The 16,508-nt window shown below is 39.2% G+C and overlaps 2 protein-coding genes across 2 annotated transcripts in view; one reads left to right on the top strand and one right to left on the bottom strand.

Moving 5' to 3' along the window:
- Window positions 1-16,508, bottom strand: part of LOC308403159 (N-acetyltransferase 8-like) — a 561,295-nt gene that overhangs the window by 402,102 nt on the left and 142,685 nt on the right. The gene's annotated exons all lie outside the window — the stretch shown is intronic.
- tafa3a (TAFA chemokine like family member 3a) overlaps window positions 1-16,508 on the top strand; it is a 113,021-nt gene that overhangs the window by 57,384 nt on the left and 39,129 nt on the right. Inside the window, exon 2 of the mRNA XM_080891886.1 lies at window positions 9,550-9,662. Coding sequence (XP_080748012.1) covers window positions 9,551-9,662 — 112 coding nt within the window. The 5' untranslated portion in view covers window position 9,550. The remainder of the gene's footprint in view (window positions 1-9,549; window positions 9,663-16,508) is intronic.

The raw sequence follows: 16,508 nt of genomic DNA, 5'->3' as shown, positions 1-16,508 counted from the left end.
GTGGGGGAGAGATATAGGAGAAGTGGAGGAAGAACTCAGCCTGGGTGTCTATTGTCTTGTGTAGTCTGGGAGATGAGTGGATGGTAGGGTCAGGTGGGCTGCCCCGGGCTCTGTGGGGCTGGGCGGCGCTGCTGAACTGGGCGCCGGTCTGGATGGGCCTGAGCCCTCTTGCCCTGGTGGGTTCCAGAGTATGGGGGTGCCTACTGGGGTCAGCGGGGGAGCTGGATCATGGGCCACTTGCCCCTCCCTTCCTTCCCTCCCCATCTCCAGCTGCCTCCCTCTTCCCGCTCCACCACAATCACCCACACATGCAGGGCTGTGGGGTGAAGGTGTGTCACTAGGGTGCAGGGGAGGCATCCCCCCTTCTGTCCCACTCTGGCTGCCTGTGTCTCAATTTTATCTCTTTATCTCACAACTTAGACATTCACATTACTCACACTCTCATAACACATACATATAGGACCTTGGGGGTGGGCATGCTACACGGCATCCAGAAGACCGTCAGGGTGTACAACCTCACCTCTGGCACCGTTGCCCACCTCTCAATTTTAAATACACGTATACATTGAGGGCTATCAGGAGGGGCTATGCACTTACCTGCTGCTCTCTGGTAGGTAGCTACATGCCCTCCTGGGTTTTAAATGCACCTTAGAACGCACGTGCATCAACACTACATATGAGCGGGCGGAGGTTGGTTTGGAGTCTTCACACCCCCCGTTCTCTGTTGCCTGTTGGGGCGGGGGGCTGGGAGGAGGAGTTGGCCATCTGATTGGGGTCTGGAATGTGGGGCCTCCCTGCTGCTGCGGAGTCGGGGAGGTCTGCTTTTCTCCACCCCAGGGAAGAGGGTAACACTACCTGGGTCTGGGTGCAGTTTCCCCCTCTAGGGGCAAGGGTACCTAGACCTGTGGTATAGAGTACGCTCGGGGTGTGTTTTTGTGTGTACAGTGTCTCTTTGTGTGTGCCTACACGTTGGGTGAGTGCTGAGTATTTGCATATGAGAGCATGATGGCAATGAATGGATGTTCGTATCTGTGTTTGTCTGTGTCTATATGTAAGGTGGGGTATCAGACGCCACCTCTCTAGGGACATCTCAGGCCCTCCAAGTTATGAGGCCTATCTCCCCCCACCACTCCCCCTGCTAGTGGCAGAAATCGGTGCATTGGTGGTTCTTGGTGTCCGGGGATGGGTGTTCAGGTACGCACCGGCTCACTCTTGTTGGCTGCTTGTTAGGGCCTGGAGCCTGGGGCTCGCTCGGGCCCCCTTTCTCAAGAGGTGATCCAGGTGATTGATATATGTATTTTTTGTCTGTTTGTTTTGTTGGTTTTTGTTTTTTGCCCTTTATCACCGTTTCTCTTCTCCACTGTTTTTCTTTCCCCACCTCTCGTTCTTTCTCCATTTTCTTCCCCCCAGTCTGTCCCATTTGTAGCAAGTGAAATAAAATAAAATAAACAATAAAAACAAAGGTCAATTAAATGGACCAATACGGCAAGGCTGGGATGGTCCATTTGGTAAAGTAAATCCGTTGGACATCTTTCTTGGCCTTTAGACAATAATTCTGATGGCAAAAGAACCAAATGGGAGAGGTGGGGGGAAAAAAAAAAGAAAAAAGAAAAATCCCAAGGCAGACTCAGACTGATATTTTTAGTGCTTTAATATGGAAGTAAGTAGAGTTTAGGTAACAAAGACAGTTTGTAATCTGTGTTTAAATGAGTGGGCAGGCAGGTAAGTTTGCAAAGAGCTTACAGATTTTGCTTGTCTGAGTCAAGATGGAGGATGGGGATGGGATGCACTGTTCCGAGGCTTCGGCGTGTGTGTTGAGATATCCAGGAAAGCTTTTATGAAGCGCTCTCTGAGTGTTGCTTCTTTAAGGAAAAGGGATGTGACTGATGATGGATGGATGGACATAATATGCTTGAAGTATATGAAGTATGCTACTACTATAATACTCACCAGTTGTGTTTTTGTTTTCTTTGCAAAGTATTTGCTGTGTGCCAAGCAACTGGGGTACAACAACACCTGATCTATGGGTATCATCTATGCAGTTGCATATATCCAAGCCTTTGTAGGCTTGCTGTGGGATACTTGTACGCCCCTGCCTCCTCAGTACCATGTGAAAGGGTTTTTGCCAAAGCTGGAGAGGTTATTACCTAAAAGAAAAACTACCAGCATGGAAAGAAAATATTATTTCTTACTTTTTGTCATTTCAGTATTCAAAAGCACAATCCCTGTCCCATCATTTTAAAACATTGGAACAGTTTTAACATAAACGTCTCGTATCCTGTTGTATTTATTTAAACACTGACTGTAATCATATGGACATTTATAGACTTCTGTTTGTTTTACTTTTAAAAAAAGTGTTTTTGGTAGTGATTATACACAGATACTGTTGTAAGACAGCTAAAAGGCCACGACAATAAAAGTTTTGAACAGCAGGGGGGTTTGTGTGCAAATGAAGCGTTTCCTGAACCAAGTGGATGGAAAGCTTCAACGCTTCATGAGACTTCATCCGGCCATCAGCACTGGAGAGATAAACTCCAGCATTCTGAGTGCACAAGGTGTCAGTTAAACTGGAGGGCAGCATAACCAAGGAATTCCTGGGAGAGAAGATGAGAAGGTGAACCACACACAAGGAGACAATTCTAGATAGTTAGGCTTAGACCCTGTCATTACCATGTATCGCTACCTAAACAATCTGGCAATAAGTGGGGGAAAAGTCTATCCTTAAGTATTACAGATGATGAGATAATGGCACTCAGGTGTGATGAAACAGCTGCTGCAGCCCCTGACCACGCCTACTGGAAACCCCAGTTACACAAACACCTGAGAGCTGGAGAGACAGCAAGAGGGCATAGCAAAAACAGAAGGGGGGGGCTCTGTGGAGCAATAAGTGCTGGGAAGATTTCATGTTATTTATATCTTCAGTTAAGTAACAGTTTGTTTAGGCTCAGGTAATGTTTTTTTAATAGACTTTAAAAAAAATTGAAATAATCAATTCAGCTTTTTTTTCAGTTGCAGTACAATCTGCCACGATCTCACTCTGTCCTTTGCATCCTCTTCTGCCACACCAGTCCTCTTTGTGTCCTTCTTCACTGTAGCCAAGCTTCATATCTTTATCCAGCATATATTCAACACCTCCTCTTAGTATGTCCTCACTTTGTCTCCAAACTGCTCAACCTTATCTGTCTCTCTGATAAAGTCATTTCTAATCCTGTCCCTCCTGGTGACTCCCAATAAAAATCCTACAATTTTCAGCTCCACCACACTGAGCTCGACTTCCTGCCTTTTTGTTAGTGTCACTGTTTCTTGCTCTTGCTAGTGTCACACTCTTGCTGCTGTCCTTCTGTCACAAATCCAAAAATATATAACAAATACCTTAAATAAGCAGACACTATAAGGGTTAAATATGTTTTGATTTTCTATGCAGACTTTATGTTTATTGTGGCTTAAAAATGTGTCTTTTGACAGTAAAATTTACAGAGCCCTGTGCTATAACCCCCCCCGCCAGTGGTTCAGGTTCAGGTTACTTTATGTGTACCTGTGGGTTTAGCCTGCAGATGGTGAGTCATCCATCCACATTTTCCAAAACAGACAGACAAAAGATAACCATAATACAGCATAATGAAGAAAAATAATAATAACAAAAAATAATAAATAATAAAAAATGCCCAGCATGGTTTTATGCTGTTGCTTCACAGCATGAAGGTTTGATCCTTGCTGTGTGGAGTTTGCATGTTCTCTCTTTGCTCCCGTGGGTTTTCTCTGGTTGCTCCAGTTTCCTCCTGCACGCAAAAAATATGATTGTTTGGTTAATTGGTGCTTTTAAATAGACACTTGAATAAATACTTGAAATGTGCAATTCACTTGTATTTTTATTTTTTATTCCTATTTATTCTATTTATCCCCTTCGTATATTTTATTTATATTGTCTCTGTATTTATATATATGTGTGTGTGTGTGTATATATATATATATATATAATATTCTGTAACTCTGTAACTTCTGTCGGTGCTGTGCTTTTTTGGAAATCGAATTTCCCAGAGGAACCCACCCGAGGGATTAATAAAGTTCTATCTAATCTAATCTAATCTAATCTAAATTGGCCATAGTTGGAGATGTATGAGTGTGTGGTTGTTTGTCTCTCTGTTTTAGAACTACGATGGATTTGTGACCTATCTGGGGTGTACTCTATCTTGGCCAATGGTGAAGGATCGCTGGCAAATAAATTTTAATCATTGTATCATTGTGATATTAATAAATGAAATTAAGACATCACAAAAGACTGCTGGAAAATAGTATTTAATTTTATTCACACATACTATACATTTACAATGCACCACATGAGCAAACTGCCAGTGTGTATAGTTATTTGTATATTATCATTAAAGTCGTGTGAAATAACACGTTTCAATTTTTTATTCAGTTGGCATTGAGAGTTTGGAGTCTATTTCAGGAATGCACCTACCAAGCTTATTATTACTGCAGCCATAACTTATGAGATGAGGTGCAAAGGTTGGAAAAGACTTGTTGGGTGCATCCAAACTGATCAACACAACATGTGTATGTGTGTTTCCATCATGTAAAAATCTGCCTTAATGTGTCCCCAAAATAATTCCACCTCATTCAGGGCATTTTGTGATGAGCCACCTGGTCTCAGCGCCACATCAGTCAGGTGGAATAATTTTCTTGTTAACCAGCTCCAATAAGCCACCTGAACACTACAGACGCAAGATGGAAATTGGAGTATAATGTGCTAAAATAGATTTAGATTTGGAATAAAACCTGACATCCTAGCAGCTCCAAACCAAAACTCTGCCATCACAGACATTTCATTTTCATAAAGCACAGTGGCGTGCTCTCAAATTCCAATTATTTCTGGAGTTCAGCTGTCAGATCAGCTTTCTTGTTGGAACAAATCGCAAATAAGTAAAATAAGAGTAAGACGCTGAAATGTTCAATGTGAGTCTAGTACTTTTTTTTTTTTAGATAAACAGGGATGGAATAAATTGGTAAACTAACAATGAGATGGAGTCCATTACAAGTGGTGTTTTTCTAGTAGTGATCTCTACTTTGCCCCAGCAGACCAAAGAAGTGAAGACATATTTTTTAATCATGTTACCACTTCATCTGGTCTAATGTTGGAGGCGGTATGTGTTAGTGTTGCACCAAACGTCTGAGAGTACAGGTGAAAATTAGTTTTCAGACTCTGTGGGAGTTAATTTAACTCGTCAGTCCCCGCCGAGCAAAGTAAAAGATCAAATCAAGTCCTTAAATTACAAAGGATGCAACGGTGTGTATCTGTTATTTAATGTCTTGTGGAAGTCACACAAGTTCACGTGGTATATCGGGTTGAGTGTGGAAGCCTGTGGAAAGCTGATTTAAATGCATTTAGTAACTCATTAAAAGTTGCTACAGTTTTTTTATACTTTAAAAAAAAATTCATAATGGAGTTTGTGTATACTTGGTACATAATATATAGTATTTAAAGGCACTGACAGGTACTTCAGCCCACCACACAGTTAGTTCCCGATGTCACTTGTTTGCCTCACTTGAGATCCATGCAGGCTTCTTGTTTTTTGGTTTCACATAATCCCAATAACAGCAGCAACATAAACCTAAACCCCAGACTTCAAATAGTCCCTTGATGAATTTATGGGTGATATTACAGACACTGTGTCTATGTTTTTCTACAGTCTGTAAGTGCTTTTAACATCTTGATTGCATCAGCTGTCTGAGCCTGTACAGAATTAGAGTGCCGTGTTAATATCTCACCAGCTCTGGCTGGCAGTACAAAGGCAGTCACAGTAAAACATCTCCCTCGTATGTGAGACTCTGCCAGATAAGCAAGGGTTGATCTTTTTGCACGAAACCAAGCATTTTACTAATTTGAGTTGCTGCACTGGAACAGAGTTCAAAGCAGAGCTGCGATTTGCGGCTGCTTTCTCATGAGAGAGGAGGCCAGCTCTGTTGGCAGTAAGACGAGCCGCTGATTGTTCCACTCTCCATGGGCCTCTCAGATGAAGATGGAGAGTATTGCAGGACAACAATCATCTGAAAGTACACAAATTTTACTGAGCCGAGCATTGTAAGACAGACCACACAAATAGCAACACTCACAGATAGGAAGTAGGGAGAGAAGAGAGAAAAAAATACTTCATTTGTCGCTCCAGAACTGGTGTTGTGAATTTTGTGAAATTATTACTGAATCCATCTGTTGCAATTTCATCTAAATTCTACATCTGCAGCTCCATATCATTGGACTGCACATCACTTGAGCTTTTGGTGAAATAAAACACAATAATTTAATACATGAACCCCAGAGGTGTTCACAAGTGAATATGACTTTGAAATTATAGGCTCAGTCATACGAGGTAGTGATACAGCAAACTGATCTGGGCTTTGTTGCAGAGGCTTACAGAATTTATTATGTTTTTACAAAATGACTATTTTCAGAGATGTTTTATAAGCTACTGCAGTTTTGAAGCTAATGGCTAATGCACAAAAAGGACAAAAAGATTCTTAAGTTTGTTTGTTTGCTTCTTTCCCTTTATCACTTGTTATCCTGGAGTTCCCTCAGCTTATTCATTAGCTTTAAGGGAGGGGTATCAAACATATTGCATGTTGATGTCAGTATTAACATACTGAAGTGTATGGAAAGTTCAATGAATGATAAAGAGGTTAAATGCTACTTTTTGTTTAATTTCCTGGGATGTGGATGTTATGAGCAGTGTTGGTCAAGTTACTTGAAAAAAGTAATCAGTAACTAATTACTGATTACTTCCCCCAAAAGTAATCCCATTACTTTACTGATTACTTATTTTCAAAAGTAATTAATTATTTAGTTACTTAGTTACTTTTTAAAAACACGATTTACAACCTGAATAGGTAATAAAGCGATAGATCTTTCAGCCCAATTCTACTTTTTCTGCATAATCCATCATACAAAATGTAATCAAATGAAAAAGTCTCTTTTTAAAACTTTTTTTATTAGTTTTAATCTTTTAACTTTATGCATCAAGCAAAAGTTTAATTACATGCAACATTCTCTGACTGGAAGAAATTTGTTTAACATTTAAACCTATTTTCCGCACATTCCAGCACATAAAATAAAATATTTAAAATAATATATTTTTTTGTGTTTACACTCAGTCTTTCAAATAGATGCAAGTGCAACACAGCAGAAAATAAATAAAATCAAAGACTAGCGGTCCTGTTGCTCTATTTTCACCTGTAAAGCAGGAGTGGAGTAGGTGGAGGTTTGCCCTGGTGCAGGTGTGCCGCAGCGGTCAGTTGAAGAATCTGCGAGTTTCTCTGTGAATTTCCCGTTACGTGGTGCTTGCTTGGAACTTTAGGGGGTTTTTTTCGCTGTAAAAAGAGTTTTTCTTCCCACGCACAACGGACACTAATGTTTTTGTCACTTTTTATGGAATCAAACTCAAAGTAAGGTCAGTACTTCCACGCTTTAAACGCTGCACGGTCATACTCTCTCCCGCACTCAATATATTATCCATTCTTGATCTGCACACAGCTGTTGCCACGAATGTTGCACTCGCTTACATCACTGTCATGAGACATTCTCACAAATAAATCATGGTTTTAGTAATGCAGTAATGCAGCGTTCCTACGGGAAAGTAACGGTAATCTAATTACCGTTTTTGCAATAGTAATCTCTTACTTTACTCGTAACTTGAAAAAAGTAATCAGATTACAGTAACGCATTACTTGTAACGTTACTTGTAATGCGTTACTGCCCATCTCTGGTTATGAGACGTACTTTAACATTGTACTTGCTCTTCTGAAAACATCTCAGGAAGCCCATCGGACCGTAAATGTAAATAGATGGTTCATTGAATATGAACATTTTTTCATATAAAGGGAAAAGTGTAGTTTTCATTTTTCATGTTTCCATGCAGTGTAGCATGAGCACTAATGACTTTGAGATACCTGCTTTAAGGTTATTGTGCACAAATCGGTGGTTTGGCAGTTAGCTGATACAGTTACTGATACTATCATCCTGGTTTCACAGATTCAAATGTCAGTGCAAGTGTAATGTAATAAGTTGAAATGTGGTGGTGACGACAGCACAAGCTTTGTGGAAATGTTGTAGATTTTACAGCTATTCACCTGATTGTGTCCAAATTATTTTCCTTTACCTGACTAAGCAGTTTTGTTGTCTAAACCAAACCAAACTACAAACAAAAATGAAAACTACTTGTCTGACTACTACAGAGAGGAAACCTCAGGACCAGTGAATTTCTTTGTCCAGGACTCTTTGCAGTCCTGTGAAAAATTAAATAATGAATAATGATTTAAGAGCCAAGTAGAAGTAGATTTAAGTAATTGTTTTCTTTATAATGATCAGCCTCTCACAGTACTATGGAGGAATTTTTACTGTTCTTTATAGAACTGCTTTATGTCACTGAGATTTGTGGGCATTAATTTGCATAGATCTCTCAAGAGGCACAGGAATTCATTTGGGTGAGATCTGGATTGTGACTGAACCATTGATTCTTTTTTTATCCATTTTCTTGTGGATTTGCTTTTTTGTTGATTGTGATTGTCCTGTTGCATGACCAAGTTTCAGCTAGGCTTTAGCTGTTTTACAGATGACCCCCCATTTGACTCTAGAATACGGCGTACGGAGGAGTTCACAGTTTACTCAGTAACTGCAAGGTGTCCGGGTTCTGTGGCTGCAAAGCAAACCCAAACCCCTCCACCACCGTGTTTGACAGCTGGTATTTGGTGTTTGTGCTGATATGCTGTGTTTGGTTTTCACCAAACATGCCACGATGTCAGACATCGCCACTTAGATCTCATCAGTCCAAAGAACATTGATCTAGAAGTCTTGTGGTTTGTTCATGTGCAGATTTGTAAACCTAAACTGTGCTATCTCCTTCTAGAGGTCTTTGTTTGATCTGTTTCAAATTGTACTGTCATGAATTTTTGGAGCTGTTGGGTTTTTCTCAGTTTCTCTGAGCATTGCACCATTTGACCTTTGGATACATTTGCTGGGACGTCTGCACAATTGTGTTAACACCACACTAGCAAACTGCCAAAACCTCTGTTTTTATAGATATGATATTAATTAATCAGTCCTTTGAAAACAGTCTCCTTGTTTTCATGTGCCTGTGTGAATTTATTCAATAATAAATAAATACAAAGCAGTTGTGCTTGTTGTGTCCCACTACATGGAACCAATGGGAAAACAGCATGCATTTCCAAAAAACCAAGAAATAACTGAACTTTGACAAGGTGTGTATATTTCCTACTGATCCAAAGCTCATCAGCACAACTCAATTCAAGAGAAATAATTTAATTTTGAATTTTATGCATTTTCAAACACATGAATAGATACTGGTAGATTGATTTTGTTTGTGTGGGTTGGTTTAGTTTGAGTTAATCCAGTTAAAACTCAGTAGATTCCACCTGTGACTGCCAAGTCATAGCTATGGGAATTTGTGTCCTTGAATTGAAATGAGCCAGACTGTATATCTGGGTGTTCATATTATGCAAATATGGCTAACTCCTGATTTTGTTGTCCTGTTTTTCCAGAATGCAGGAGAGGGACCTACAGAGCATGTACGGAAGGGCGCTGCTGCTGACCATCTGTATGGTGTCTCTCTGGGGACAGCTGACCAGTGCATCGTCACATAGGAGCCACATAGGTACACTGCATGTCCTTCCATTCATTAGTTTCGCATTGACCAGTGGCTGAACAGAGTGCTATCTTTCATAAATCATTGTTCATTCATACTATACAGAAACTCAGAAACACACACACAGCAGGATGTTCTGGGCAGGATGCCCAGAACAAATAAAGTCTGTTACTATGTCTGAGCAACCTCTGTAGTGAAGGAACTCAGGAAAGCATATAGTCACTGTATTATCCCATTAAAAGCCAGCAAAATCTTGTGAAATGATTTTTCTTGAAAATAATGAGCTTGTTTGACTTCAAGATGGGCAGAAAAGCAAAAACCAGGAGCAGCAGACTGTGACAAACACACCAGCAGAATACATATTTAAAGGCGATTCATGCTCAGTTAGAACAAAAACTAACACATGCTATCACTGTGCTCACACTGTCCTTGAAATGTCTAGTTAAGTAGATTGTAATGATTATTGAGAGAAGCCAATAAATTTCCCTGCATACACTTCTTTGTAATTTACTTCCCAGGGATTTATACCAGTACCTGTTAGGAATTATGCATGCATATTGTGTTATTAAATTTTTATTCTGAGCTGTAAATCATCGCTTTAAGTTTCTATTTTACTTGCTATGATGGGCTAACATTTCCCCCCAAAAATATAACACCTGATGTGTTTTCTGATGTGGAAGGATTACAGTTGAGTGCTTTCAGTGGATCCATTCTGACCAAATTGGTACCCCAGTCACAGCATGTCAGACCCAATTCCTTATAGCTCAGTCACATGTTGTGGTCACATTTCATCTCAATGACTTTTTAAAAAGAAATTGATATGATTTGTTAGACTTTCTTGGCTTCTAAACAGCAAGGCAAAGATGTACTTTAAGGTTGTGTTTTGTGCACATTAAAATTCAACAGTTTAGCAGTCTTGTAAGTCAAGCATCAAATGGAAAAAAGTAATACCAGTACACTAAGTGCATGCATGCGTCTCAGTGTGTGTGTGTGTGTGTGTGTGTTTGAAGCAGAGGACAAGACCTTTCAAAGCGATTTTCCTTAATGGAGAGATGGCCTGATCCCTGGGCGTAACGGTAGAAACTGTGACTACACATTGAGATAATGAGCCTTATTCCACTGGAGGACAAACAGCACACAGTGGCTTGAGGGAAACAGCTCCATGTTAGCTGAAAACATATAACCAGCAAAAGACTTTGATAGAGCCAAAACAGGATGGACTACACAAGGAGACTGTACATATTATATGTCACAAATGGATTGCACTACATACCTTGTCTGTGTATGTTCAAATCAAATCAAATCAAAAACAGAGGCTGATAAATATGGCAAATATAACTGTATGTCAACCTGTTTTTTGACTTTGCTATTGCTAGATTAATAATTTGATTCATCATTCATAGGTGCACAGCTATTGAATATTTTCTTGTTAACTTAAGGTATATGTTTTAGTAAAATGTAATCATTCAACTTTTTAAATCAGTATAGAGAGCTCCACCACATCTAACTTTGTGTTCCTGTGTCCTAAACCAGCATTATTCACATTTACTTATTTCACTATAATAGATTAAGTGTTCTATAAAACACATTTCCATTACACAACCAGTGATATTGTATTGCGTCTTAAATCATTTTTACTTTATATTTTAAGTGCATTGTATATAACTGCACCAACATCAACTGAACAATCAGACATAATAAAATAAAACAACTAAACATAATAAAAATATAATTTTTCAACTGTGAACACACAACATTCAAAACAAATACAATGTGAAATACATGATGTGCAAGAGTGGAAAGCAGTCTCACCAGCTTTTCCTCAAGAAATATGAAATAAAATATGGAACATTCCAAAATATGGAGCATAAAAGATAAAATACAATATATGGACAAACGCTACATACCTTTCCATACTCTTCTGTGTGCTTTGGCGTTTCACATTTTTCATTGTTTGAACAAAGACCCCCGGTACTCATAAAGAATTATTTACACATTGTGATGTACGATAATGTGCTTTTAGCTCTGTGACAGCAGTGCGGGACAGGGCTTTTCCTGGTTAATCATGACCATGCACAAAGGCCCATAAAGGAAAGGTGCTCTGACTTTGACTGGTCTGCACAGGCTTACCTCACCCAACATCTTTCAGATAAACTGAAACCACAAGCTACACATAATAACATAAATACATAGTGTATATAACCCGATCACCTCTCATTTCATGATTTTTCCTAAAATGGATTTATTTGCCGTATAGTTAATTTTGAGGTGTATGGGGAAACTACATCAGTCATTTTCACCCCAATAGAATCAATGTAAAATGCTGCACTCAGCAGGCCTGTTTACACACATTTTGATGTGAAGGCTGTTATAATATGAGTCAGAACTAATGATATGTGACTGATGAATTAAATATGTAGGAAGGTATAGTGAGTTAAAATAACAAATTATTATTTTCACTGCTCTGGCTGTGCAGAGCGGTTGGGGGATGAACTGAACAGAGTCCAGAGTGTGGAGAACTTACCCGAGCAAGCAAAGGGTGAAAGCTGGAGCACAGCAGCAGAATTGGATGTGTTTTAGGTGATCTGTAATGATAATAATTATCTAAATCATTTCAACCCTATAACTGAATCCTAACAGCTGACTTTGTCAAATATTTATTATAATTAGAAAAACTAGGTGACACTTAACAACTTAATTCCTTCAGGAAATTACTTCTTTGCCTTTGCTGTGGTCAAAATGTCCACATACTTTAGCCATGTTTCATATTGTTTCTGTTTTGGAGTGAGCATCAGGACAGCTTGCCTTTTCGCCTACTCGTGTAATAAACTAATCATTCCAATCAATATGTTCTGTATATATCTCTGTAGACTGACAGTAGAACACCAAATCCAAGTAGTTTGAGCGCAAACATGGTGGATAAACCATTAAATCATCAGGCTTACATTGAACTCTCATTGTTTTTGCATTTGTCCCACTCATGTGGTTTGTGTGCTTATTCCTGTGATTTATTAGGAGAGAGAGAGGGCCAATGAAAGTAGTCTGGCCTGTTCTGCCCAGGCTGCGCTGACACTTCTGTAATCACGTAGCCTCTCCCTGAGCTACAGAGGTCAAGCCAAGGTGCGCCCAATAAACAAACCTCTTTAGCCCTTCTGTTTACTGAAGTGGGGGCTTTGCCAAAGCAATTGAACCTTTCACCATTGCCTGACTGGAGCATGCTGAGCTTACAGCGTGCACACATAACCCCTGTAATAAGACCACTGCATCCCCCAAAGCACTATCTACATTCATTAGCCGGTCATGAAAGAGTGGAGAGGGAGATGAAGGGCGAGAGATGGCGCTAGAAGAAGAAGAGTGGTCCAGCAAGAGAGAGAGAGAACCAGCGTGATAACAACTACCTTTCGGCTTTACAATTTGTTTTGGTCCCATCGATAGGATTTAGACTGATGTTGTGGCCTGGTCAAATGGGAGCCTCATTACTCAGCTATTTAGATGCTTGGACACTTTTTTTTAACAGCAGCTCAATCTGTCTCATTTAAAAAGCAGGAATGAAGCTCTTTGTGGATTGTTGGTCAGTGTCTGTGAGGGGAAATGTAGGAGAGAGGAAAACAGGCGTGAAAAACACATTTCCCACTGAGGCTGTGCGATGCAACATGGCAGCAGCTCCCACTCGTTGAGAGAGGGAAAAGAAAACGCTCTAAGCAGTGCTGTTTACAGGTCGTAAACTTTGCTAGATTTTAAAATATCAAGCATTAAGCCACATGGCTCATGGATAACTACACAAATTGCAAAATGACTTCGGGGATCAGCTTTACACTCCGGTTCTATATTCACATGCACACAAGGGGCCATGCCGCCTTATTAATAAGATGAAACTGCACTGGCTCTCATTTGAATAGAGTCGAATATTTCCATATTTGCTTATGGTGGAGACTTTCTAAAAACTGCGTGATGCACTCTAATGGTTCGTTCTCGAGCTGATTTTTATGCTTTGGGGGATTTTTTTTGTATTCTATGCAAATTGGTTTCAACTTTTTTCACTCTTTCCCAAATTAATGGCAGAATCCAACAAAAAAGTTTTTGTTCCCCACACTGTCCCCATCAGAATAATTTCTGGAAAAAAGATATATTAGGATGTGTCACATTAATACAAATTATGAATTAAAATATGCTTACTAGATAAATTAGACTTGTTTTCCTGTGCCAGCCTGGAGGGAAGGAAGACTATGAAAAAGAGCTTTTCATGCTTGATGAATCTTGATGAGAATCAGGCGGCAGCAGAGCGCTTTTTCTTAGTGTTTAAAGGCTTAGATCATTTTAGAAACTCAAAATAATATAATTTGTTACTATCCAACTTTGAATAGCCTTGGGGTAGATTTAGTCATTGTGTTTTGAACAGTGATTTTTTTCTTCTTCACAGTAGAAGAAATATTAAAATGAAATAGCTTGATTATTGAAAAAGTTGTTTTATCCTGTGCATGTCTCTTTGGTTTATACTTAACTCATTCATGCTTCTCTCTGTATTCCCATTTCCACAGATCACCAAATAAGCAAAAAACACTGAAAGTGAAAATAAATATAAAGTTATCTTCCACTGTGGCTGCTAATGAAGACTGCATGAAAAAGTGAATACAGTGTTGTAAAGATATTCGTATTCAAATATTCTTGATGAGATATGGATTAGTCTTCTTAACTGTTAAAATACCTCAAAATGGTAATATTCATGTTTATTATTAAAATTGTTCCCTTTGATATAAATACATTTTTGACAAGACCTTCCAAGTAACTTCACTTAGCTAACTTTAGAGCAGCATAATATTAGTTTTGCTGGTCTAAATTCTATTATTGTTCAATATCTTCAGCCCTAACAATGTGTTGATGCTATAGATTTGTAAAAATATATAAAAATCCATAAATAAACAGTATCCTCCATAGACACACACACTCTCTCTGTCTTACACACACACTGACACACACACGCACACACACACACACACACACACACACACACACACACACACACACACACACACACACACACACACACACACACACACTTTATAATAAGAAGTGAAAACCATACTCAAAGATGCACCCAGCCGCTTGAATGAAAAATGCTCACTGAATGCAAGTTTTCATTGCCTGTGTGGCCTGCCGCATGTATAAATGTGTTTCTGTTCAGCTGGCATACTTTAAATTTTGATGACATAGTGCAAAAATTGTAATTGCATTTTAAGTCCCAGGAGACGTTCTAAAAATGTCAAACACCCATGGATTAAAGATACAAATGAGTACAAATAAGAATAGCTATATTTAGGCTTAAAGTTTTTTTTTTTTAATGATGGCAAACTGACAGTGAGGTAAAACCCTTTTAAAACGTGGACTAGACAATAGCTAAATAATGAAATAAAACATAATTTATTTTCTTTTTTTCTTTTTTTTTAAAACATAAAAGTGGTCCATTAAATGTGATTAGAACCAGTGATCAAGGTGCGAGAGAAATATTTATGATTTTGGGAAAAAAAATAGTTTATTAAATTAACAAATTGCTGCTAATGTGGTTACATTTTTTGGTTTTTTGTTGTTTTGTTTTTGAGCTCCCCAATCCCAGAGAGGGGATTTGATTCTCCCACTTAAAACGAAAGACAAATATCAGGTTGACTTAAACAGAATTTTTAGCTAAGACTGATGAATAGGCACATCAAAGTGCAGGTTTTCTTGGAAATTTCCAGAACGGATCACGCAAAGCAAAAAGTGTTAAACCTGTGCCAGAGTTAACTAGCACTGGCAAGTTAAAATATTATACAGCAGAACTGCTTGACGCCAGCATTAGTCCTGCCCTTTTGCCAATTGGCTAATCTTTAGTGCTGCAGAATGCATTGGACTAATTGCTGTTTAATCCAGAGACTGCTATATCTTGTCATAATATCAGTGTATTTTAAATACAGGTCTCCTTGGAATTGATTTGAGTCCACCAAAAGGATCAAGTGGATTTTTCTGTGTCATATTTTTTCTTCATTTTGAGACTTCATCATATGTATCTATTCCAATTTCCTGACTTGTATAAAAACCTGTAATGCAGTAAATTTACTGTATCTGGGTCTGTGTTGGTGTGTGGTAGTATTCATTAGCCTTCTGCACAGTCCACATCAGGTCAGTGTGGAACCCTTGCCCAGAGATAGCATGACATTATACGAAGCGGCTGAGGAACAGGTCATCCCCACCCTGGGGATGTGCGGGGATGCGGCAGTGGAGCATTTGTCCTGACATTTGGAGAGCAGGTGGACAACACAATGGTGGGGAGGTAGTAAGCAGAGGGAGATTGAGATGGAGATGTGGGGCTGTTTTAGATGCACTGTGGGGATGACGGGGGTCAGCTCGCCCCATCTTCCAGTGGCAGGTCCTGAGATTAGAAAACCATCAAACGTCCTCTGCTATACACATCTGAATGGCAGCTATAGATGAGCCGTGAGTGGCTGTGTGTGGCCTTGGTTCTATCCTCTGTGTGTGTGGTTGTGTAGCTGACAGAGGGGAACAAGGGGACACTGTATGTGCTGAGAGAATATCAATAGTTTTATTCACATACACAGAGGAATCAAAGTTCAAGCATGATAGTTGGGAATTGTAGCATTGTTGCATTAGTACAGGACATAGTGTTAAAGGACAATTTTTGTTTTTGCTTATGTGATTATTCTTATTGTCTGTTCTAAAAATATAAATGACTGTTATACTATAAAATAAAACATTTTCCCCCAAATTCTGTTACGATCATCAAACCACTCAAACTATACTCTTAATCTACATATTGCTCACATCTAAGGGTCTGTGTAAAGTAAATTTGTTTAGTGCTCTCTC

The sequence above is a fragment of the Rhamphochromis sp. 'chilingali' genome (genome assembly GCF_963969265.1).
Source record: "Rhamphochromis sp. 'chilingali' genome assembly, chromosome: 9".
Classification (NCBI taxonomy): Eukaryota; Metazoa; Chordata; class Actinopteri; order Cichliformes; family Cichlidae; genus Rhamphochromis; species Rhamphochromis sp. 'chilingali'.
This window is presented reverse-complemented; position numbering and strand designations above follow the sequence as displayed.